This window comes from Ctenopharyngodon idella, chromosome 8 (assembly GCF_019924925.1).
Source record: "Ctenopharyngodon idella isolate HZGC_01 chromosome 8, HZGC01, whole genome shotgun sequence".
Classification (NCBI taxonomy): domain Eukaryota; kingdom Metazoa; phylum Chordata; class Actinopteri; order Cypriniformes; family Xenocyprididae; genus Ctenopharyngodon; species Ctenopharyngodon idella.
In genome coordinates, this window is record NC_067227.1 from 8,623,690 (window position 1) to 8,650,031 (window position 26,342).

The following is a 26,342-nucleotide window of genomic DNA, read 5'->3' on the forward strand; positions in this document are numbered from 1 at the left end:
AACGATCCAATTAATTCCCGATGGATAAAATCAAGTCCCACCCTACATTTTTTTTCTTGTTCGAGAAGCCGTTTCATTTGTATATCACATGCCATATCTGTTTCGTGCCGACTTTAAAGCACTATTGTCTGGATGAGTATGGTGGAAAATTATAATATGACATGACCATTTTTTTTAATTAGTATTTTCTGTTTTAAAATATTAAGATCAAACCTTGATAGTTTTTCTAAACATTAATATTAAAAACTACTATCCAAAATTAACATAAACATGTTTACGAGTAAATAAATGAAAATTGTGTTTCTACAATATAAAATCAAAACAATCTTTTATCTAAAGTAGCCACGCTTTAACTAGAATCTCGATGACAGCTCTGCACACTCTTGAATGAACTTGCATTTCAAAGGTGCAGTGAGTTATTATATTGCATCTTGAACTTTAATATTAACCTTAATCAGAAACAACAGTTTAATATAAAACTCTGCTAGATGATAATCTCAAAAGATACAAACATTGGAGAAATGTAGCCCTCTATCAACTTCACTGTAATTACAACTCAAAAGTCAATAAATTCCAGAATCCCATAATGGAGCTTTGGGGCTTTATGAAATATTGCATATCTTGTAGCTGGTTAATTTGATTTATTTGAGGCGCACTGAAACCTTGGGAATTTGCCTCAGGTGGTAGCTCAAATCTGAGCTGCTAAAGCTAAACCTACTCTTCTGCCCAATCACAGGATAAACCAGCTTTCAAAACTTTCCCAGACAACAAAATATCAAATGGGATGTGTCCCAACTAAATGAAAGTAGCGACGATTTTTTTTCTGTGTGAGCCAGATATTGTATATGTGCTGCAATGCCTATGCAATAAACCTTTCAGCCAATCAGAATCAAGTATTCAGACAGACCATAGCATAATGGTATATAATTCTTATAAACTTAAAGGGATAGTTAACCAAAAAAGAAAACTGTCATAATTTACTCACCATCATGTCATTCCAAACATGTACGACTGTGTTTCTTCTGTGGAACACAAAAAAAGATATTTCGAAAAACGTTGGTAACCAAACAGTTTTGGTTACACTGAAAAAACAATCAGATATATCTCAAAATATGTTCTTTTTGGACCTCCAGGACCAGAAACGTTGAGAAACACTGATCTAGTGGCTGCAGAAACGTCATGCGAGTATCTAAAACAACAAAGGAAAAGGTTCAGGTGTCAAAAAAAGAGAAAAACCTCAGTGTGGGTTGAATGCAGATTATAGAACATCCAGTGAAAGAGGACACAATGTTCTCCAAAACGTTCAGCTTTTACGTCAGCCCTCAGTGGACCAGCAGACTGGAGTTCTGTGAGACTTCTGTAAAGTGTCCAGAACCCCACAGACCATGACATAACGTTAGCAGCCAAGACGTTTTTTGGCACAGTGTCTCTGCTACTGCCTTTGAGGAATCCTGCTCTCATCTGTGATAGTAAATCAAATGTGAAATTAAATCGGCCAGACCTCAGACAGACCGTATGGTCTGCCAGTCAATCTGAGTCATCTCAGTGAGTCTGAGAAACTGTTGAGAGTAGAGGAGGCTTCAATTGTTTCCATCCATATAATGATTATTTTACTATTTTTATTATATTACTATTACTACTACTACTATTGCTAATTACATTTATTAATTGTTTTATGATTACTATTATTAAGTTATATTCAAAGTTGTTTTACAATCTAGATGGACATTTTTATTTTTGTTGTAGGCTAATTGTTAACCTCACTTGAATAGTTTTTATCTAAATGTTACATTAATTAAGTTGAAATGTATTAACTTTAAATGCAATATCAAATACTGTTAAAAATTATAATCAAGTATTTTACATGACGCTTTAGTCAGGTTTCTGGACTACGCCCTCCAGTTGAGTGGTTCCTCCTTAACTGTGGGGGAGGTGGGGGACTATGTGCCTCAAACTCCAGTGGCCGCAGAGCTTGGCCCACCACAGATTCCAGCACTCCCAAGTCCGGTGGTCCCAAGTCTGAGGGGCTCAGTGTATCTGAGTCCAGTGTTCCCAAGTCCAGTGGTCTCAGCGCATTTGAGTCCGGTGGTCCCAGTTCTGGTGGTCCCGGGGAGATCCTACCACCATCAGCTGAGCTTCCATCTGGCAGCTGCCATCTTGTGTATTTGGCCACACACACTTCTTCAGCTCCTCCCAAGGTGGTGGCGATCGCTCCTGAACTCTCTTTCTGCTCTGACACGACCACAGAGGTCGTCCATGAACTTCCTGTCTGCCCTGATATGACCACGGAGGCTGTCTATGAACTCTGTCTGTCCTGTATTGGCCAAGGAGGCCTTCTCTAAACCCTCTGTGATGGCCATATAGGCCATTTGTAACCTCTCTGTTCCAGTTCCTCCCTCCATCCCTCCCCCTGATCCACCTCACTCCACCTCCCTTTGCTTGAGAAGCGTCTGGAATCCGCTCCTTAAGGGGTTCAGTCATGATTCCAGTCTGTATTCCCCTGTCTTGTGTTTAAGCACTTTGTAGTTTAAGTGTTTTTCTGTTCAGATTGTGTTCATTCATGTGTTTAGTTCCTGTTTCCCTTTATGCATTGTCTTCCTTATTTGTTTCCATAGTTACCCTTGTTTGTCACCATAGTAACTAATCATCTACACCTGTCCCTGTCCCCTTGTTAACCTGTGTATTTAAACCCCAGTGTTTCTGATGTTCTTTGCCTGGTGTTATCCTACTTAGATGTATTTTGTGCACTTGGTTTTGGTTCCTGTCGTTCCGTGTATGGATTATCTTTTACATTGCCTGGACTCTTGTGTTTTCTGCCTGGATTTACATCTGTTGTTTTGTTTAAATAAACTCTTAAACTCCATCTGGATCCAACATGCTATTTTCTAAAACAGCCACGTTACACCCTTATGGGGCCCTATAAACAATAATAGACAATCTAACTGGGGCCCAAAACTTTAACCAAGCTTTTTTTTTTGAACATGATATGGTTAGATTCAGATGGTAAATATCATACATCAAGTTGGGTGTCTACTATTTATAATGAAACCATGATGTTTAAAAATATATTAATCATATCATATGATAAGATATATTTATTTGTTACTAGGCCTACTGTAAATTAAATTATTATAGGATATCATTCAATGCTTTCAGAATCCTTACTTTTTTAAATAATTTTGTAGACATTATTAAATACATTATTTTAGCTAAATTATTTGTATCAATAGTCTCCTTTATGCCTTTTGCCCCATGTGTGGGGTAAAATGCCCACCTTGCCACCTTGTACATTTATAAGATTTTTAAACAAACAAACAAACAAACAAACAAACCACTTTTATGATTTATTTTCACACAAAATATGTTGCTCCATCAATGTTCAATAAAAACATATATTTTCTTCATACACTATCGGAGCTAATGAAAAGCAAAATTTTTCTTAAGGTGTACCCTATATTACCAGCAAGCACAGGTTTTTAAAATATATACTTTTTTTCACAAGGGTATCAGTAGCCACTAAATACTTCAGATTAGCCACATTAGTTAAATAACTAGAAGAATAACAAAAGTTTGCTCTACAGGCCAGTGTGTTTATGATTACGATAATGAATTAAAATAATATAATAACAAACACCAGTTTGCAAAATCAAACAGCGCACTGTTTTTGTACAGCTAAATTGGAAGTGGCTGACACCTGAAGCCTTGCACATTTAACGTAAAAAAGGTCGCTCTTACGTTAAAAATAATGTGGATATCCCAAAAAAAAAAAAAAAAATCCGTCGGTGAGAGGCCACTTCCTTTTTATAAAAACTAATTAACTAACCGCTGTGTAAAAAAGCTTTGTGTTTAATAAAGTTAGAGTTGACGTCTTTAAGACCTCTAGAGGGAGCTGATATGATATAGGCTGGTCAAGTGCGTGGTAAGGGCTTGAAAAACTTCAAAACCACATTTGACTGGTGAAAATGTTTTGAAACAACATTTAAGACACTCATCTTAAGTTTCTTTAGTCATTTGTGCTGATTTGCATAAGTGCATGCATATGGAATATTTTGGCTGTTTGTCATTCATTCTGTGCTTGTTCTTATTTCTGGGCAGCTTGAAAAACAAAGCCGTGTCAATCCAAAATAGTCTTTTAGGCATAAGCCTACCAGAAGTCTGTTTGAAACTAGGAGCTTAGGACGTGGTCAACAACGGAGTCTCCTAATGGAGAGCAATGAATGGAGAGCCAAACATGGTTTTCCCTTGTGAAAAGGCAACTGACTAGCAGAACAGTGAATGCTCTCCAGGAAAAATCAATGTGGAAAACACAAGCGGTTATCAAAAACAGGACTTTGATGTTCACAGACATCTGTGATGAAGGCTGACATTGGCAAGAGTGGCAAAAAGAAAAGTGTGGGAAAGAAAGAGAATTCATTGCAGAACTGGGGTTGGTTGGCACAATTTTCATTTTTTTCATTCTTCGTCTTTGGTGCAAGAAACAGACTAGGCTATAAAGCAGGGGGGTGGGGAACGTTGATCCTGGAGGGTCATTGTCCTGCAGAGGTCCAACCCTAATTAAACACACCTGAAGCTAATCAAGGTCTTCAGGATTACTAAAGTTACAGGCAGGTGAGTGTTTTTTCCAGGGTTGGAGCTAAACTCTGCAGGACAATGGCCCTCCAGGATCAACATTCCCCACCCCTGCTATATAAAGCAATGTGCAAATGCAAACATTCAACATTCATTTGTTAATTTGTTTGTGGCATTAATGCCAATTAAAGGGTTAGTTAACCCAAAAATGAAATTCTGTCATTAATTACTCACCCTCATGTCGTTCCACACCTGTAAGACCTTCGTTCATCTTTGGAACACAAATTAAGATATTTTTGATAAAATCCGATGGCTCAGTGAGGCCTGCATTGACAGCAAATTAATTTACACTTTCAAATGCCCAGAAAGCTTTAAAACTACAGCAGTTCAACCTTAATGTTATGAAGTGACGAGAATACTTTTTTTGCGCCAAACCCCCACCCCCAAAATAACGACTTTATTCAACAATATCTAGTGATGGCCGATTTAACAACACTGCTTCATGAAGCTTTGAAGCTTTACGAATCTTTTGTTTCAAATCAGTGGTTCGGAGCATGAATCAAACTGCCAAAGTCACGTGATTTCAGTAAACTAAGCTTTGTTACGTTATAAGTGTTTCGAAATTTCAATAGTTTACCTGACTTTGGCAGTTTGATACACGCTCCGAACCACTGATTCGAAACAAAAGATTCATAAAGCTTCAAAGCTTCATGAAGCAGTGCTTTGAAATCGTCTATCACTAGATATTGTTGAATAAAGTCGTTATTTGTCTTTTTTGGCCCACAAAAAGTATTCTTGTCACTTCATAACATTAAGGTTGAACCACTGTAGTCACATGAACTGTTTTAAATACGTCTTTATAGCTTTCTGGGCATTAGAAAAGGAAATTAACTTGCTGTCAATGCAGGCCTGAGATTTTATCAGATTTTATCAAAAATATCTTAATTTGTGTTCCAAAGATGAATGAACGACATGAGGGTGAGTAATTAATGACAGAATTCATTTTTTTGGGTGAACTGACCCTTTAACCTCATGTGGAGATAAGAATTAATGATTTTTATTTTATTCTCCAGATGTAAACAAATGCCACTTACACTTACTTTGAAATATTTATATATTATATTTTCAAAATATAAATGGTTTTCATCACTATTGACTAAACAATAACTAAATTATACAAAATTCATTAAATTTAAATTACCATTCAAAATTTTGGGGTTGGTATTGTTTAATGTTTTTAAAAGAAGTCTTTTATGCTCAACAAGGCTGCATTTATTTGATCAAAAATAAGTAAAACATTAATATTTTGAAATATTATTACATTTTTAATTTATTTTTTTTCCTGTGATGGAAAAGCTGCATCATTAGTCTTCAGTGTCACGTGATGCTTTAGAAAACATTAATATGCTGATTTGGTGCTCAGCTAATGTTCATTTATATTTATATAACGTTAACATTTTGTAAAGAAACACATGAACGTGCAACTAGGAGACTGATTCACATTTTTTAACGTTATCTCTGAGCGGCTTTGTCCCGAAATGTGCGTATTGTTTTCAGAGAAACATGTGATTAACGAACAACAAAGCCTCACTTTCTTTCCATTCACGTGAAAGCTTCACTTTGCGTGTCGGAATGTTTGAACCCAGACCACTACGAAGTTCAAATCCATTTACTAACATTTTAAATAGCCTATATAACAAAAAATATATATTACATTGTCATATGTTCTGTCCTATAACCGGTAAAACAATAACAGCACAATTTACTTGCCTTAAATCAGAAGGTAATATTATTATAATTATTGTGAATTATATTATCAGAAAACTGAACTCATTTAGCGTCGCCAGGCTTTGGTTTGTGCTTAATGGATAAAACAACGGAGCTGCGCGCTCGGGTTTATGGCTGCTGTACATTTTACCCGTCACAAGATGGCACTGTTTTCGACACTCTTAATGCTCTGAAACTTTTCCCTAAACATTCAGAGAAAAGCTTCAAATATTTAAGAGGTTTAATTTCTCCATCCCTACACAATAGTTTTAGGCCTTTTGCAAATGTTTCAGTCAAGTTTAGCTGTTTTAGAGAGCGTTTAAACATATTGAGCTCGTTTTGTTAAATCTGTAGAAATATTTTTTATGTGTAGAAAAAGTGACGAAACTAAACTATCCAATCAGATTTCTTTTCACCCATACCCCCCCACGCCCACCCATGCACGCACATAAACACATTTGACTTTACAGCACACAAACGCACACCTTTATTTATTCTCATTCTCTGTTGCTTTCTTAATATGTCATGTGTGTACACAGAAAGATTTTAATAATCAATTTAAAAATTATGTAAAAAATAAAAACGGCATTAATAGCGCCCTCTCATGGTACGCACAGTGCGTACAGCCGTACAGCTGCAGGCGCCACTGCGTGCAACTACATTTTTCTCTGATATGGTAGGAAATTATGCTGCGTTCACGCCATGTCGTAATTACTGCAATTTCGAGATGACAACAAAAAGTTCTACTCTGAGCTGTTTTATGGCAAGGTTACCACCTTGCCATAAAACAAGGAGGAGCTCTCAGAAACTTCCTATAGCTTACAATTACGAGCTCTACAAGGATGTGAATGCTTTTTACAAGTTGAAATCTCGTAATTATGGTAATTATGACTTGGTGTGAACGCACCATTAAATTAAATTTAATGTGGAGGATTTGAACTGTGACAAGATGCAATTATGATAAAGTAGTATATTCCAAAGCTTGCCTGATATTCTGCTACACACTCAAAAGTATATACTTTTAGGACATATAAGCATTGGGACACAGCATTAGTTGTCATGGTTACCGATTGAGTTGCGCTCCTGTTTCTTGTTCAGTTAATCATTAGTGTGTGTATTTAAGCCCTCAGTTCTTTCTGTTCATTGTTTAGTGTCATCTTTAGTTTAGCGTAGTGCACGTTAACTTTACTCTTGCTCCTAAATGTTCCTGGATTTATTAAAGACTGTTTATTTGGATCTTTCTGTGTAAAGTGTGTTGGACTACCGCATTACACTGTGAATATGCCCACTCAGCATCTTTAGAGCAGGCCTTCAAATCTCATTCACAAGAAGCTACGTCCTGTTTTTCTGCTAAACATAAGCTCTTCCTTTTCGCTTGGATGACTGGCTTCTAATCATTAGCAGACGTCCGAAAAATCTCCACCACATTTCCTTGTTTTTGATTTTGAGAGAAGCCTTTGAGTGTTTAAAGCTAAGCCAAATGGTGACACACACTCCAGACAGAAACAAAATGCAAATCAAAACGCTCAAGTGGGTCGCCCGGAAACATTCATGTCTGGAATTGTTTTCTTCTGTTCCTTTATAGTAGATATTATGCCATCCTGCATGGATTTTTGGTTTTGAGTGGCTTTGTCCTAAACCACATTAAAGTTCCCATACACTATTCACTTATATACTCTATAAATAAAGGTTCCAAAAGCAAGTTTTTGCAGCAATGTCATAGAAGAACCCTTTTTGGTTCACCAAAAAATCTTTCGGTTAATAATCTAAAGAACCTTTTTAAACTATAAATAATCTTTTGTGAATCGGAAAGGTTCCATTGATGTTAAAGGTCTTTCATGGAACCATTGATGCCAATAAAGAACCTTTATTTTTAAGAGTGTACGAAACTTAATCTAAATATAAGCAAGCAAAACTGCTTTCTTAAAATAAATCTGTTTTGTAAAATATGCTTTTGTCAGCTCAAACAGCATTTTCATATCAGCATGTCACTGGGGGAAAAAAGGAAGATAACCTTTTGACCTCTTTTTGGAAAATATGCCAGATATGCGAGACAGTGTTATCTGGAGTATTTTGCCTAATAATAGTTTTCTGACAATTTTAGCTCAACACTTAACCTCTTTAAAATGTAAAATATATATGGAAATTGAAAGAAATTTCTGTATTAACAAATGAAGCCTTTACTGTAACATACTGCCCACATATGAACAATAACAGCATTATAGCAGACTGACAGCAGAAAACAACTATGAAACAAACTATGATTGACTGATTTTCTTTTTCTAGTTGTTACAGTAGGTGCGTTGTGAATTGATGTAACTGTAGCATTACTTAGCATGCAATACTTTGACTTTTCCAGTAGTCCAGAAATAAATGTTTGTAATAATATGCATATTTACATATGTACAAGGTCCAGGGTTATGTTAACAAATCAGAAGTATATCTTAAGTCTGTTTCCTCTGATGTTGGAAACACTGTCAGGTGTTGTTACGGTTGTGGTCTGTAAGGCAGTCTGTGTCACTGGTTGTGATCTCTTGTGAGCATCCAGGAAGCTCAAATCAGTTAGAAGGCAGTGGAGAGGTGTGAGCCAAAAGCTTTCCGTCGGTCAGTCATCTGGTCTATGAAAGATGAGAAAGGAGAATTAAGTTTATGAGCACATACTGTATGCGCTATAGTTATTGTTCAGAATGTTAACAATCTGAATGCTAACAGATAAAAAAAAGTAAAAAAGTAAACATATATATATAAACACTGATGAGCCATTACATTACAAATCACCAGCAGCTACATTAGTGCAGACAGTTCATTGCAGCATTCTGTGTATGGGCCTGCGTAGCCGATGACCTAGCCGGGTCCCCGTGCTAACCGCACGCCATCGCCAACAATACATGAATGGGCCCAAGATCAGAGATTGGACTGTAGATGTTTGGAAGAAAGTGGCTTGGTCTAACGAATCAAGATTCCTGGTGCATTATGTCGAAGGCCAAGCGTGGATACGCCGATTACCAACAGAGGTTATGACACCTGGATGCGCTGTTGGGCGGACACAGGCCGGCAGCGGTTTTCGGACACTTTAGGCCACATTATTCCAATAGTTGTCAGGTATCTGAACATTGATGCAGACCAAGTGTACCCATTCATGGCAACCGTGTTCCCGGCTGGCGGTGGCCATTACCAACAGGATAATATGCCATGCCACACTGCCAGAATCGTCAAGGAGTGGTTCGATGAACATGATAGTGAATTTCTGTTAATGCCTTGGCCTGACATGAGCCCAGTCGAACATTTGTGGTTCAACTTGGAAAAGAGGGTTTTTGCGCTACATCACCACCACCCCACAATGTACGGGAACTGGAGGACATGCTGTTGACATTATGGTACCAGATACCCCTGCTGTTTTGCAGGCTAAAGGAGGTCCTACAGGTTATTAGATAGGTAGTCATAATGTAATGGCTCATCGGTGTATATATTGTCAGCCAAGCCCATTCAACCTATTTATTTCAAGCACAACCTTCAACAATTACACTTCATTTTAGTGATTTATTTTGATTGTTATTATTTTAAAAAGAATTTTATTTATTTTTACTTAAACTTTTTAATTTAATTATTAGCTTTTCATCAAGAACCTTCACTCATGAACCTCCTTGCAGTTCTTTAGTTTATGTCCAAATGTTCAACTAAGATTTTTTTTTTTGGTCTTTGTTTTTTATCACTTGCTTACAATATTCAACATGTTTTATGTCCTTCCAAGGCCATCTGACCTCTACTGATCTCAAATGATCATGTGCTGAAGATAATATTTGAACTAATGTACATTAACATTACCCAAAGTCCATTTTGTCAAATACCAAACCAGCCACGGCTCGTCTGTATGGGTATTAAAAAGCAAACAAGCAAGCCCAGCCCAGGTGAGAAAAAGTAATGCAAAAGTAATGTAACTCATTACTTTTCATAAAAAAGTAACAAAGTAACGCAATTAGTTATAACCCGAATTCTGGAAATGTTGGGACGTTTTTTATATTTGAATAAAATGAAAACTAAAAGACTTTCAAATCACATGAGCCAATATTTTCTTCACAATAGAACATAGAAAACGTAACAAATGTTTAAAAAACATCCCAATATTTCCAGAATTCGGGTTGTACTTTTTTAGGGAGTAACGCAATATTGTAATGCATTACTTTTAAGAGTAACTTTCCCCTGTTCTTCCTATGTGGAGTAGCGTATCAGGTAACACTTTAGTATAGGGAACACATATAAACTATTAACTATGACTTTTCCCTCAATAAACTCCTAATTTACTGCTTATTAATAGTTAGTGAGTTAGTTGTTAAGTTTAGGTATTGGGTAGGATTAAGAATGTAGAATAAGGTCATTCAGAATAAGGCATTAATATGTGCTTAATAAGTACTAATAAATAGCCAATATTCTAGTAATATGCATGCTAATAAGCAACTAGTTAAAAGACCCTAAAATAAAGTGTTACCGCGTAGCAAATTATTGAGAGTATAAACCCTTGAATTTAAACATGCTCATGTGAATAGCTTTTGTATACAGTATAGTTCTATTGTGTTTGTTTTATGTTTTTTCTGAGAATAGACAAGACTTTGTTTTCCTCACAAAATTCCTACACAACTTGAAATATTCCAAAACAACAACTGGAAGCAATAAATACTAATTCGAAAGCAGCGCAGCCGCGCTTTCCGCGCATTTTTAGATGCGACGTGAACGGCCCCTAAGATGGCATTCTATGCATTTGTCGTGTGTATTAAAGTCTGTCAATCATCATTAGAGCGCCATTTTGCAAGGACATTAGAAGTCTGCCAAAAGTGTGTCTGATGTGTTCAGTGATTAGAATATAAAGCTTACAAAATGGTTAAACTAAGACCCAGAATCTGCCCTACCTAAATTTAGGGCACCAAACCATGTATTACATTATGTATTACTTAACATAACTCTTAATTGTGAGTATATATCTCACAATTTCTAAGTACTAGGGGATGTATAGAGGTATTAATTTATTTTTATTGTCAATTTTGACATTGATGCAAAATCAAGCAAGGATTTAATAATCAAATACTTACATACTTCCTCTTGGATTTCAAAATTTTCGACAACTTGTAATCTGTAATCAGAAATTTTGATATTTCTTTGCTATATGCATAGTTTTGACATATAGGTCATAGATCATACAAGCATTCAAATATATATGTATGATAACATTAAAACATTGTACAGCAAAAAATAAATAAATAAATAAATAAATAAAACACAAAGTTACCCCCAGTCTGATGACATTCTTGTTCTGTGAAGCTGGCGTTGCAGCTTCTGTTGTGGAAACAGAATTACAGATGAAATTACATGCATGAGTGATGTTACATATTCAACAAATACTCTTTTCATTTTTTACTTCTAGCTTTTCGTTACTCTCTTTAAAACCAGTTGCTGATTAAGTGTGAGGTTCAATGTACTACAGTATGTAAACTACTATAGCTGACCTAATGATGAATGTAAGATATGAGAAAAATCTTTCAAAGTCTGTTTGTTTCTGGCTCAAGCTATTTCTGGCTCCAGTGTTAATTTTCAACAAGACAGCAGACAGGGATAAATATCCATTTCAAATCCATTTCACGCTATTACAGGCCTACAAAAATTGGCCACTGGCAAAACATTGCTATTTCAATGGCTGTCTATGGAGAAGAATTATTTTACTGCCAGATGGTGTAGTTAAAATATCTACCCACTGGGGATGATGGGACCATGCTAAATGGGCACGTGTGTGCAGTTTTGGTATGTATTAGCTAATCTTTTCCTGTAGATCCAAACTTGTGATTAGTTATGACCGGCTCAAAAAACTGCATGCGCCAGCCAAGCAACTGACAGTGAAATCAATGGCAATGCTAATGGATGCATATTAGAAGTACTTACACTACGCTTGTCACATTTACATTTACATTTACATTTCTTAAAGGGTTAGTTCACCCAAAAATGAAATGAAATTCTGTCATTAAGTACTCACCCTCATGTCGTTCCACACCCATAAGACCTTCGTTCATCTTCGGAACACAAATTAATATATTTTTGATAAAATCCGATGGCTCAGTGTGGCCTGCATTGCCAGCAAGATAATTTACACTTTCAAACGCCCAGAAAGCTACTAAAAAAATATTTAAAACAGTTCATGTGACTACAGGGGTTCAACCTTAATGTTATGAAGCAACGAGAATACTTTTTGTGCGCCAACTTGATGGCCGATTCCAAAATACCTCTTCATGAAGCTTCGAAGCTTTACGAATCCTTTTTTTCGAATCTGTGGTTCGGAGTGCCAAAGTCACGTGTTTTCAGTAAACGAGGCTTCGTTACGTCATAAGTGTTTCAAAATTTCAGTGGTTCATGTGACTTTGGCAGTTTGATACACGCTTCGAACCACTGATTCGATACAAAAGATTCATAAAGCTTCGAAGCTTCATGGCGCACAAAAAGTATTCTCGTCACTTCATAACATTAAGGTTGAACCCCTGTAGTCACATGAACTGTTTTAAATATGTCTTTAGTAGCTTTATGGGCGTTTGAATGTGTAAATTATCTTGCTGGCAATGCAGGCCACACTGAGCCATCGGATTTTATCAAAAATATATTAATTTGTGTTCCGAAGATGAACGAAGGTCTTATGGGTGTGGAACGACATGAGGGTGAGTAAATACATCTTAATAAACACCTTATATGTATTTTCATAATTACTTCCATTGAAAGTGCTGGCAAGAATTTATGATCAATTAAAATATACTTTAATGCATTTCTGTTGAAACTTGTATGTCGTGTATTTAAATATTTGTAATTACACATTTGTAATTATGTTGTAAAAATATATTAATTTCAAATTTATACAAATTTATAATCAAGAACTTTACTTGTGCCTTAGTATGTTAGTGAACACATCAAAATAAGTGTACTTCTTAAAACATGACAAAAGATTATTTAAACATAATGATTTAAAATGTACTTAAAAGTAAAACTTTTAATTTGACATTACAATGTGTACTTAAGTGTGTTAAGAGACATAGTCATGTACTTTCTATGTGGCCTTTTATTTCATTGACATTACACTATCTATATAGTATGGATTTTAAAAATATATAGGCCTATACTTTTAAGATTTGAAGTACAAGTGCACATTTAATAGAATTAAGTGCATTTCTTTTTCACAAGAGATCCTACACTGAAGTGGGAAAAGATTATTTGATTAGATTAAGATAAAAAAAATAATAATAAATTTTAAGCCAAAATTCACAGTCACACTGTGGCGCAACACCTCTATAACTCATCTACAGTGAACTTCAGTAAGGTGATAATAGCATCATGCTGTGGTGCTGCTTTTCATCAGCGGGTACTAGCATATACTGCAAGAGTACGTTTTAGTATGCTAAATAACTGACCTATGGCTGTGTCTGAAATGGCATACTTCTCTACTATATAGTAGGCGAAAAACAGTGTGTGATCAAAGAAGTGTGTCTGAATTCACAGTACTCATAAAAGAGTACGCAAAATGTACCCAGATGACCTTCTACTTCTGGCGAGATTCTGAAGTGTGCATACGATGGACACTTTATGAGGCCACAGGAGAGGATTTGTAAATGGCAGTGAAGTGACACAACTGATGCTGGCAGTGTTGGGTTAGTTACTGTAAAAAAGCAATTAATTACTAATTACAACAGTGTAATTGTAAGTGTACTCTCTCTAAAAAAGTATGGCATTCATAATTATTTTCTTAATCCCATATCAACCTCAACCAGTTGAACAATACAAGGATAGGCATGAATCTGCTCTTATAATTCTTTCAAATAAATAATATAAAATTGCATAAATTATTCTTGAACTGACCAAAGATTTTAAAGGGAGAAAGTTACAATAAAACCATTTTAACATTAGTCGTTAAACTTTTATGTTAAATCCACTGTTGTTTTACATAGAATTTTTCTGTAGTCCATACAGTATTAGGAAGTAACTGTAATTAAATTACTGAAAAATTAAGAGTAATTAATAAATACTTTAGTGAACAAAAAATGAAAGTGAAAGTGATGTGACATGTAGCCAAGTATGGTGTCCCATACTTGGAATTTGTGCTCTGCTTTTCACCTATCCAAGTGCACACACACAGCAGTGAGTATTGTACACACACACACCAAGATGTGGGCAGCCATTTTTTTTGCTGAGGCACCTGGGGAGCAATTGGGGGTTAAAGGGTTAGTTCACCCAAAAATGAAAATTCTGTCATTTATTACTCACCCTCGTGCCGTTTTACACCTGTAAGACCTTCGTTGATCTTTGGAACACAAATTAAGATATTTTTGTTTAAATCCGATGGCTCCGTGAGGCCTACATAGGGAGCAATGACATTTCCTCTCTCAAGATCCATAAAGGTACTAAAAACATATTTAAATCAGTTCATGTGAGTGGTTCAATATTAATATTATAAAGCGAGGAGAATATTTTTGGTGCGCCAAAAAAAACAAAATAACGACTTATTTAGTGATGGCCGATTTCAAAACACTGCTTCAGGAAGATTCGGAGCATAATGAATCAGCGTGTCGAATCATGATTCGGACCGCGTGTCAAACCGCCAAATTGCTGAAATCACGTGACTTTGGCGCTCCGAACTGCGGATTCGACACGCTAATTCATTATGCTCCGAAGCTTCCTGAAGCAGTGTTTTGAAATCGGCCATCACTAAATAATTCATTATTTTGTTTTTTTTTGCCGCACCAAAAATATTCTCGTCGCTTTATAATATTAATATTGAACCACTGTACTCACATGAACTGATTTAAATATGTTTTTAGTACCTTTATGGATCTTGAGAGAGGAAATGTCATTGTTCCTTATGTAGGCCTCACGGAGCCATCGGATTTAAACAAAAATATCTTGATTTGCGCTCCGAAGATGAACGAAGGTCTTACGGGTGTGGAACGGCATGAGGGTGAGTAATAAATGATAGAATTTTCATTTTTGGGTGAACTAACCCTTTAAGTGCCTTGCTCAAGGGCACCTCAGTTGTGGGTAATGAGATTGACCTTCGGGTTACAAGTCCGACTCTCTAACCATTAGGTCATGACTGCTCCCAAATTTACCTTACTTTTTCAAGGGAAAAGTAATTAGAGTAATTAATTACTTAGTAATGCGTTACACCCAACACATAAAAATGGCAACATGGCAAAAGTAGTACGCCTAGATTACATTCATACTACACACATTCACTTTTTTAGAACTTGCTAAGTACTTTTTCAAAATAAGTGCCTACTCAAGAGAGTATGCGATTTCTGACACAGCCCCTGAGTCTAATCTAATGTTTTTGTCATCACGTAAGTCTGTGTTATTTCATTTCAAAATTAAGGGTGCTGTAAATAGTTTTAGATAGCGTAAATAGCATTAGACACACACACCATCACAAATCAATACCAGATTGAGGTGAAGCACATTGTGCTGGCTGGTGGTCTTTCTGATCATGATCAGAATCTTGCCAAGCCTTTAAAATAACTCAAAAATGTTTGTCACTACCTGTCATATGTCAACAAAAGCACTAGAACAGGTAACTTTATACATATAAAATGTTGCTGACAAGTGGTCAAATGCATGTAAGAGCATGAAGGACATTGCCTGTCTGACCTAATGGAAACCTATCACATTATAACATACTGTGTACATAAAAAGATTTGGACTCAAATAAAAATGCCCATATGGCATTTATGTCTACATTTATGGAGGAATGGCATACCTTTCTCTCTAGGAGGCAGTAGGCAGTGAGTAGGAAAAGAAATCCTCCACAGATGGAGACCACAATGAAGCCCAGCCTGTAGAAATTATCGCTGGAGGACCCCTGAGGATCTTGCCCGAATAATCCCACCGCAGTCTCTTTCAAAGGACAAACATGTGGCGTTAATCATTGCTGGAGGGATGTATATGTGTGTGTGTGTGTGTTTGAATCATCTCAGTCTTGCCTACAGTTTACTAGTGTACCTGTTTCTTTTTTATGTGGCCGAATGAATGTGTGTGTGCATTCACCTGTGCTAGTGGTAAGCGGTGTCACAGTAGGGGATACATTGCTGCTATACTCTTGTTCGCAGGTCCAGTTAACAGAAGTGTTAGTGGATGTGATGAGGTGCAAGTAGAGGGACAGAACCTCTTCGACTCTTTGAAGTGCTTGGACAGGAGTCTCATTGTACTGCCTCTCGAATGCTACGGGGTCTTCCTGCAGAGAGTCAGAGTGAAAGCGAACACCAAAAATAAATACTGAGAGATGTAGTTTAACATTGTGGATCTTAAAGGGATAGTTCACATAAAAATGTCAATTCTGTCATCATCTACTCAACCTCATGTTGTTCGAAAACCATGACTTTCTCTTTTTTTCAGCGGGACACAAAGCTCTCAAGCTTCAAAAAGAAAACAAAAGTACCATCAAAGTATCATAAATGAGTTCCATCCTTTGTGAAAAAGAAGTGTGTTTACTTGTATTGAATGTGCACTTGTAGTGTACTTCAAATTTAATATATACTTAAAAAAAACTATACTTGAAGATAATATAATATTAATGAAGAAAGGCCACTCTTTAAGTACACTCTTTAAGTATACTTAGAGTATACACTTGCATGACTGTTTGTTAACACACTTAAGTACACTTAATGTCAAAATAAAAGTTTTAGGGCCAGATTTACTAAACGGGGCAAATTAGCTTGAGAGCACAATTCCACAAATGTGCCGATGGGAGTGTGAAGTTTTGCGCGTGATCTACTGCTGACGCGCAAAATAAAGAACACAGACGCAGTCAAATCATTTACATAATGACCAACGCAAGCAACAATTGCAGCATGTTGCAAAATGGGTTAAGACATGCTTTTTTTGGATGTTAAATAATGGCGCAAATACCAGTAAAATGACTAGCGCAAACATCTCAGTAAATCGCGTTGCGTGATACATTTAAATACTCTCCTCCCATAAATTTTGCGTGGAAACTCCTACAAATGCATATGGTCAGCCGCAAAAACAACTCAGTCCACGCCTTTTCAGCACTAATTTTGCACTGCGTGTCTTTAGTAAATCCCGACAGTAGTTTTTTTAACGCCAAATAAGAGGGTTTGCGCTGCCGCAAGCTGTAAGTAATCTGGCCCCATAAGTACATTTTTAACCATTATGTTTAAATATTTTTTGTCCTGCTTTAAAGTGCATTTATTTTGATGTGTTGAATACCTACTTGAACACATGTAAAGTAGCCTACTTGATTATAATTTTAAACATAGTGTGTTATTTCAAATTACATGTAAAGTTAATATTTAAATAAACAGTATCTTAACAAATGTGCAATTACAAATATTGAAATACTTGACATACAAGTTTCAAAAGAAATTACATCAAAGCATATTTCAGTTTAAAATAAATAAGTAAATTCTTTTAAAATATATCCCTAATAAGTACTCTTTTTATGCTAAAGTGTACTTCCTTTTCACAAGAGATATGACTCGTTTGAGGAGCAGAAATTAAATTAAAAGTCATCTTTCACTAAATATCTTGACATCCGCTCTAAATCTGTGATTGAGTCTTGGGGAAGTAGTGGTGTAAGTTTGGAGAATTAATTATTCTTTTGATTCAGATCCATTTAATGAATCAGTTAGTACAGTTCACAAAACCTGTCTGAATGATTTGTCCAAAAATTATGCGTTTCCTCACATTCAAATGACTCAATGATCCCGTCAACCAGTGGAGGGGAAGATTAATGAATTGCTTTTGGTTTGTTTCTTAAAGCTATAGATATTGGATTCTTTTGGATTCTTTTGGATTACTTTAATGACCCGTTTATAGTGATTGTGTGTTCTTTTTAAAGCATGAATGTTGTACTTGCATGGAAAAGACCTTGCATTGTCTTCCACAAAAGAAAAAAAGTCAAATTGATAGCAATTAAATGTTTAAGATAAACCAGCAAAAAATAATTTAAAAAATATAAAATAATTTGTTTAATAAATATTTTAAATTATTTAAAAAATATATGTAACATTATCATAGTGTGCATTATACACTACCATTCAAAAGTTGGTTGTTGATGAGATTTTTTTTTTAATATATTTTTGAAGTCTCTTATGATCACCAAAGTTGAATTTATACATGAAAAATGAAAACTTTTGAAGTTCAAATTGTCAAGTACATATACTAGGTTTATAGATTGGCCTCAGTATGCTTCCTCCTTTGATCTAAAGGGGGAATCCCTATGATTTAATGTTGGAAATGCATCTCAGAAGCTTACGTAAGTTAAGTCATAAAGACAAATTGTCTTTTCAGTATTATCTTCAGCAAAGCTAGAGATAAATGTTTCCTTAAGTGTAGTTTGAGAGGATCCCATAATCCACATGCTTTGCTTCATGCCATGAGAGATTATATTTTGATGAAGAGGGTGCTGAAAAAGAGTTTTTGCCTCATGCCACACTATGTAGTTTCAGTAATGGCGTTGTCAATAAATCACTAAAAGCTCCTTACTGGGAATAAAAGAAAATACAGCATGCTGAACATAGGTACAGAGGCTATAATAATGCCCTTTTCACATTAGAAGTATGACAAAGTAACAGCATGACTTCTTTGTATTTCTTATACTTGAACCACATTTCTCACGCACATGATATACGACACCAGCTGCCAGATGGAAAAATTCTCAAGCTGAATTTGAAGAAATATTTTTTTAAATAAATGGAAATGTCTACAAATTTGACAGGGTTGTAAGTAAACCAATCAACAATGCTTAACTATCTTTATAAGCTTAAGGAGAAACTAATATATCCTCAGACATCTAGCTTTACTTATAGGACTTCTAAGGGTTTTACTGGAGATCTGTTGCTCTCACGACAAGAATGTATGAGGAGTGCAGATTTGATCAAAGATATGGACCAAAATGTGCTTGAGTGATGTTTCTGAATATTTCATCAAAGAGTGGATCAGTTTTAGCCTTTCATTTTATATTATAGCAATATTATATAGAAAACACAACCAACTCCAGACTGATAAAGCGTAGCGTTAGTTCTGGAAGGTCACGTTAGTCAAGCTCGTATCAGCTGACTCTCAGCTGATCGACGTCTACCTATAGGAATACGACGCCTATCTCAGCATATAGGTGCAGTATTATCAGCAGCTTTATCGTGTTGCTCAGGAGCTAATTACCCTCCTCCATCCCCAGCTCCTCCTCTCGACTTGGCCTCTTATATACCTCTTCGAATCAGACTAATTTCTTGAATCATGTTGTTAAATTAAATTATTGTCATTAAGAACATTAATGATATCTGCATACCTTTATGTTAGTTCTGTTCTTTTCACCCTAAGGGGGGTTATCACTGCCCTCCCTCCTCTTATCCATGCTAGGCTGCATGTATGCACAGGGAGTTCTTGCCCAAAACAGAACCATACCGCCAATCCAAACTGTATGCTAACTATCAATCATCTTTGACGATAGTGGTCCTGACAGAACTACTTCTGAAATGTGACCCCTGAGCATTTAAAATCTGTTTGTGGTTTCACAAAAGACTAAACTCACATATACAAACACTCTTGAAGTGCCTCTGTGATTTATGCAGTACCAGTTGTGCAGATTAAATAAAGCAGACCTGCCATATCAGACTGAAAATGTAGATGAAATGTAGGCCATCAAGATTCTCTGTCTAGCAACCTAATCCTTTAAAGGTAACACTTTACAATAAGGTGGTCAAATACACTGCCCGGACAAAAAAAAAAAAAAAAAAAAAGTCACTGTTTGGATTTTAATAGGCAAATACTCAAGAATCTATGAATGGATAATTATTACAGTGATTAGTATGTTTCTAGCATGTTATATGTTTGGCAATGGTTCTTTTAACCCTTAAAGATGGAGTGTAGCTTTTCATTTCTTAAACAACCATGTAGAAAGACACATCATGGCCATATTCCAGGATGACAATGTCAAGATTCACCAGGGTTAAAATTGTGAAAGAATGGTTCAGAGAGCATGAAGAATAATTTTTACACATGAATTGGCACCTCTGAGTCCAGACCTTAATTTCATTGAAAGTCTTTGGGATGTGCTGGAGGAGACTTTACAGAGTGCTCACCTCTTGCATTGTCAATACAAGATCTTGACCAAAAATTGATGCACCTCTTGAAGGAAATAACATCACAACATTTATTTCCAATATGAACCACCAGTGAACAATACTTTTTCACCATTAATTAATCTTGGTTGGTAAATGTTCATTTCTACAGCCTACCAATAGATTTTCAATGTTAAAAGTTCCATGTGTTAAAACGTTGCTCAGTAACTATACTTTTAAAATGCTATTAAAGTGGATAACACCTTACATAAAAATTTTATACGGTAACAATAGTTATTGCGGTGAACAATAGCCTTCTTTTACAGCACTTATTAAGCAAATGAAAATACACAGTGATTAACTCAGAGGTGGCATGAATGTATCTGCAATTACAATTGCATAAATAATATCATGGGATTGTTTTGAAATACACCATTTTTAATATAGAAATATTAAATGATACTTATAAAGTGTCTTATAAAGATCTCAATAAGAGAGTCGTTGAATCAATCATTCAACCGATTCATTCAAAACGGTTGATTCATTTAGGAACAAATGGGTCATTGAATCATTTACTCATCTGATTCCTTCAAAAAACAATGTGGCTTTGCTTGAAACTATTTTCATTTAAAAGTTATGCCTAAATTGTAGGTTACTTTTTGATTTTTAGGCAACAGTTCAATAACTATTTAATATCAAATTTGCAACCATTGACCAATCAGTATAGAGTATTCCAGAGAGCTGTGTAATAATTTATGTTATAAAACGGTTAGTTCCTGTCCTTGATTCTGATTGGTCAGTAACTGTGTTTTATTCACGATAAAACACGGCTATGACCGCTTGACCCAACGGTTCTGTGTATCACTACACAACACCCTTAGTAACCACTCTTAGCAACGCAAACTGTATGTTCTCAATTGAAATTGTTCATTGATGCTTACTGTATTATGTAGAGGAGTATTGTGAGAAAAAGACCGAGTGAGCGAGTTTATTACCTGCATTCAGATTTAGCATTTTCCTTCAGGTCAGTCCTATGTTCATAATAAGAAATCTCTTTAAATGTCCGATGTATTATCCTGTCCTTTTAACAGTTTTCCCGTGACTGACAGCGCTAGTCAAAGCATTTGTCAGTTGCGTCTTGTTCCGTGTTCACAACAATTCAGTCTTTTCAATGTAAAAGTCTTCGCTACTGACTAACACACTCATAAAGACAGTCTTTGCCACCATCTAATGGTGTAATAATGAAAGTTCTGTTGCTGTTCACAGTCAGGGACCATTTTTTTCTGGCGAAAGGAAGGCTTTAGTGAAAGTTTACTTCATGAAAGTTGCATTGATACATATTTTTGGCTTTAATATTTGTATTGTGTGGGAACCGTTTTATAAAACAATGCCTAACAACGCACTTCAGCCATGACTTACTCACGATACAGCACAGCCTCTCGTACCTTATTGCTTACTTAATGATGAACTTTATGTACTGTAAAGAACATTTTAATAAACCTAAGAATATTTTACCACTTTAATAATCCTTTTGTGCAGTGGAAGGATTCCATGGATGTTAAAGTTTCTTCTTGGAACCATCAATGCCAATTAAGAACCTTTATTTTTAAGAGTGAAATTGAACCTTATTGTAAAGTGTTAACAAATAATAGTTGTTGTTGTTGTTTAATGACAATTCTAAAACTAATTCTAAGGTAGCCTAGAGAAATTTGTTAAGATGTTTTGTACCTAAGATCAAGATATGTGAGTGTGAGTGCACACACCTCCAGTTCCTCATTCAGTGAAGGTATGCAGTGTTGGGAGTAGATGTTGAGAATGAGGTTCTGTATGGAGACCACTGCTTGAGCACTTCCTGAGCCCCGCATGTATTTGAAGTGGACGTTAAACAGTTCAAGCACCCTTGGCAGAGTAGCCTTCACATAACACACCATGCTCTAAAAGACAAAAAAGATGAATGGATAAGAAAAGGTTTAGAGAAAATTGGAGAACAAAATCTGACACAAGTATAAACACAATGAAGGCATTTTATCAAATGATTAATTTAAATGTTATTACATAGTAGTTATAGACACTTAATATAAAGTAGGTCCTCAACATTTACTAGTAATATTATTAAAATGTACCTGTTAATATTATTTAATGGATCTGTGCTAACATTAACTAACTAATGTTATTTTATTTTTTATTTTTAAAAAAAAAAAAGCAAATGTATTGCTTATTGTTTGTTAATGTGGTAACACTTTAGTATAGGGAACATGTATTCACTATTAACTATGACTTTTCCCTCAATAAACTCCTAATTTACTGCTTATTAATAGTTGGTAAGGTAGTTGTTAAGTTTAGGTATTGGGTAGGATTAAGAATGTAGAATAAGGTCAGGCAGAATAAGGCATTAATGTGCTTATTAATTACTAATAAACAGCCAATATTCTAATAATATGCATGCTAATAAGCGACTAGTTAAAAAAGCCTAAAATTAAGTGTTACCATTAACGTGAACTAATGGGACCTTATTGTAAAGTGTTACCATCAGTGTTGGGAAACGTTTTAGGTAATGTATTACAATATTGCATTACTCCCTAAAAAGTAACTAATTGTGTTACTTTTTATGAAAAGTACTGCTTTACGTTAATTTTGTATTACTTTTTCCCACCCAGGCTGGGCGGGGCTTTTTTTGGCAAATGTAAAGTCCCATTCACAAGTGAAATGAATAAGCCTCAGGCTAAAGAAAATGTTTATTCACACCTGTACAGTAGAGGGCGCATCTCAAACAAACCTTTCAGCTATGCTGTTATTCTGGATTGCAGAAGAATAGGATGCAGAAGAAGAAAGTTAAACACTTTACTTATTAGTATGGTTCAATTGGATCGTCAAAGGTCAGCAAAGACGTTGGTTAATAAAGTGAGATTAAATACATAAAGTATATTTGTGTTATTTAACATATGTAAGTATTGCAGGTTTGTGTAATATTCTGAGTTTGCATTTTACAGTTTTTATTTATTTTGAGGAATACTGGATCTGTTGTGCAAGTGAAATGAGTAAATGCTGACATTTAGTCTAGAACTAGCCATCATGTTTACACAGCACACACCTCACACAACAACTCTGCACTTACTCCTGATTTCTCTCAACACAGGACAGGAGAGCTTTCAGTCAATAAATGGGAAAACAAAGTAACTTGTGTTACTTATTTGAAAAAGTAACTCAGATATTTTGTTGTAAATTTAAAAGTAATGTGTTACTTTACTGGTTACTTGAAAATAGTAATCTGATTACGTAACTCGCATTACTTGTAACGCGTTACCCCCAACACTGCTTACCGTAATATGTTACTATTGACTAAATGCTTCAGATTTAAGAACCTAAATCAAAGTTCAGAACTTCGGACTGTCTACAGAATAAAAAGACTGTTACATACTAAATGGGGCCAACAGAGACATCAAAGATCTATATCAAAATGCATACTGAATTCAACCATGTCATGGATGCCACAACGGAAATCTCATCTATTAGTGATGACACTTTGGAGTGACCGTCTAATCTAAAACACACCTCCAACGTTGATGCATTTCCAAGGGCAGATTCAAAACAGAAGACCTTGGAATAGAATCTTGTATTGTGGAAAAAACACAATCCTGTTTTCAAACATTAATTTAAAAGCAGAGCAAGACAATGTTTAAAGACACTCTTACCAGGTGTTTTCTCTCAATGAATGTATATGTGATTGAACAGCCAGTCCGCAACTGGTTACTAATCTGAAGAGTAAAAAGACATGAGCCGAAAAGTTAGGAGAAATGCTACATTTGAGGTGCTACATTTGAAATCAAAGCTCCCTTGAAGCTTTATTGAGATGTGATTCTTCACCAGTTGTTTTAGTTGAAGCAGGTGGTCCATGGTTATGGCATGTTTGCAAGGACCAGGGATGTCCATCATGGAAAGGGGAACACACAGCAGCATGAGAACACACACATTCTTCCCCTATAGTGACAAGCAAAGAAAACACACACACACACACACACACACACACAGGTTTGTTTTTCTATCATCATGGGACTTTTCTTTTTACCCCTCACAAAAACCATTTTGCATGCTTAGATTTTGATTTATTTTGAAAATATTTTAATAAGCATTTTCTTTCTTATGGGGACTGTCTGATAAATATAAATATTGAATTAATATATTTTATAAAATATAAATGAAATAAAAATAAATTATATATGAAATAATCAATACATGAATATAAAAGGTGAGAACCTTTCACTGTTATCTTCCAACTACTGTCATGAAAGCTTTTTCTTGCAAGTTGAGCTCATTGTTGGAAAAAATACTCTTTTTTTGCCAGGTATGTCACTGGCAGCTGTCTTCCCTTACTACCAATATATCTTTTCTCTTTCTTTTTTTATCTTCCTTTCCTTCTCTCTATCAGCACTGGATCCTGCTGCTTTTGACATTTCTACATCTGCTCCATCTTTTTGAAATTTCTTTTGATATTTTTTTTTTTTTATTTGAGGCAAGGAATGTCATAACTTTAACAGCCAGCATACACTAAACAATAACTTTTGTTCAATCCTGATCAAGATTCATCTGCAGAGATTTATTTAACCACAGTCCAGTCACGTTTCTGCCAATTAATATAAAAAAGAAACTTATCTTAAGCTATTAGTAAAAATGTGCACACAAAAATGCACTCACAATGCAAATGACAAAAAGAATTTTTTTTTTTAATTTTTGATATATGTTTTGTCATTTTAAGATGTTTTAGCTGTGCAGAAAGGTAAACTAAATCTCTATTGACAATGTAGCACAAGCAGATGTATCATATCAGTGGATGTGTTGACGTCACCATGAATGTGAAAATTTCTCTAAAAAAAAGCATCTTTGATAAAATGCGAGGAATCCTGGAGCAAAGAAATGCATAAATACCACCACTTCATCTCCCCTGAATACCGTCTTAACAAAGTAAAAAAAAATTGTACTCCAGAAAACGATAACATGTCTTTTGTATATTCAGAATTAAATCAATAAGAGAGGTGTTTCCAGCTTTTAGAAGGACCATATGAAGACCTTCAAGCCTACCTTGGTTTTGTAGAAGTGAAAGGGTGTAGGGTTGTTCATCTGGCTCACCGATCCAGCAGGAGAAGATTACAATCCTCAATTAGATGCATTTGAGCAGATCCAGGTGATGTTTTGCTGTGAAGACTTGAAGCAGAATGACACAAAAGCTCGTAACAGAATCCATCCACCATCTAAATTAAAGCACGCTGACCCAGACATTGACTTTAATGCACATTCTTGTCAAGCATGGAACAATGGTCAAACAACTAGTGTCTAGTGAATTTTCTCACAGGAACTCTCTCTTTCCCTTCCCTTCACCCCCTCCTTGTCTTTTTCATTAACTTCTTCTCCGCCTTTTCATGCCCACACCTCTCTCATCCTCTCTATTTCTTACGTTCTCATGTTTCATAATGGCTTTATGAAAGCAAGGTTTCCTGCTTATATGTCTTTTTAAATTTAAATACATGGCATGCCTATGCATTAAACATGACAAAAGCAATTATTTGATTTCAGCCTCAGGATATTTCTCTATCCCTCACACAAACCCCCTATGACTCTAGTGTCCCTAGACTTACTCAACTATAAATCTATCTACCTATCTACCGGTCTGTTCTCACACCATTTTTTTCTTTTCTTTTTTTGACATGCTGATGCTTAGATGTTCTCCATGTTCCTGTGATAGATTTGTACCTTCTGAAGCATGCTGAGAGACATCTTAACATATGAACTGTCAGAGCAAAAGTCATTGCTCTCAAGAGAGGGGAAAAGACTGTGTTCACCACAGGCTTGGTCGAGATTAAAGAACAAGGTGTCAATCATAAACTCTGGTATTTCCAGGGCTCCATGAAACATGAAAGA

At 35.6% G+C, this 26,342-nt stretch overlaps 1 protein-coding gene across 2 annotated transcripts; it reads right to left on the reverse strand.

Annotated features, from left to right (window-relative positions):
- Positions 1–8,492: 8,492 nt before the first annotated feature.
- On the reverse strand, positions 8,493–25,817 carry csf1b (colony stimulating factor 1b (macrophage)). 2 transcript variants are annotated; one of them, XM_051904409.1, is made up of 9 exons: positions 25,554–25,817; positions 24,294–24,407; positions 24,122–24,184; positions 22,193–22,363; positions 16,396–16,582; positions 16,109–16,245; positions 11,618–11,664; positions 11,421–11,461; positions 8,493–8,954 (listed from the first exon to the last, which is right to left on the reverse strand). In XM_051904409.1, exons 2-9 carry the CDS (start codon positions 24,384–24,386, stop codon positions 8,899–8,901), a joined length of 795 nt encoding a protein of 264 aa, XP_051760369.1. In that variant the 5' UTR covers positions 24,387–24,407; positions 25,554–25,817; the 3' UTR covers positions 8,493–8,898. The 2 variants fall into 2 exon arrangements, with proteins under 2 accessions (XP_051760369.1, XP_051760367.1); XM_051904407.1 differs by having other exon boundaries at positions 25,506–25,816.
- Between the last annotated feature and the right edge of the window lie 525 nt (positions 25,818–26,342).

Excerpts from the sequence above, each read along its gene's own strand:
- csf1b (XM_051904407.1), bottom strand. The coding sequence starts at position 25,544 with ATGAACAACCCTACACCCTTTCACTTCTACAAAACCAAG. Across the intron at positions 24,185-24,293 it reads TGCTTCAACTAAAACAACTG|ATTAGTAACCAGTTGCGGAC; the intron begins GTGAAGAATCAC and ends TTTACTCTTCAG. Across the intron at positions 16,583-22,192 it reads CACTGAATGAGGAACTGGAG|GAAGACCCCGTAGCATTCGA; the intron begins GTGTGTGCACTC and ends GACTCTCTGCAG.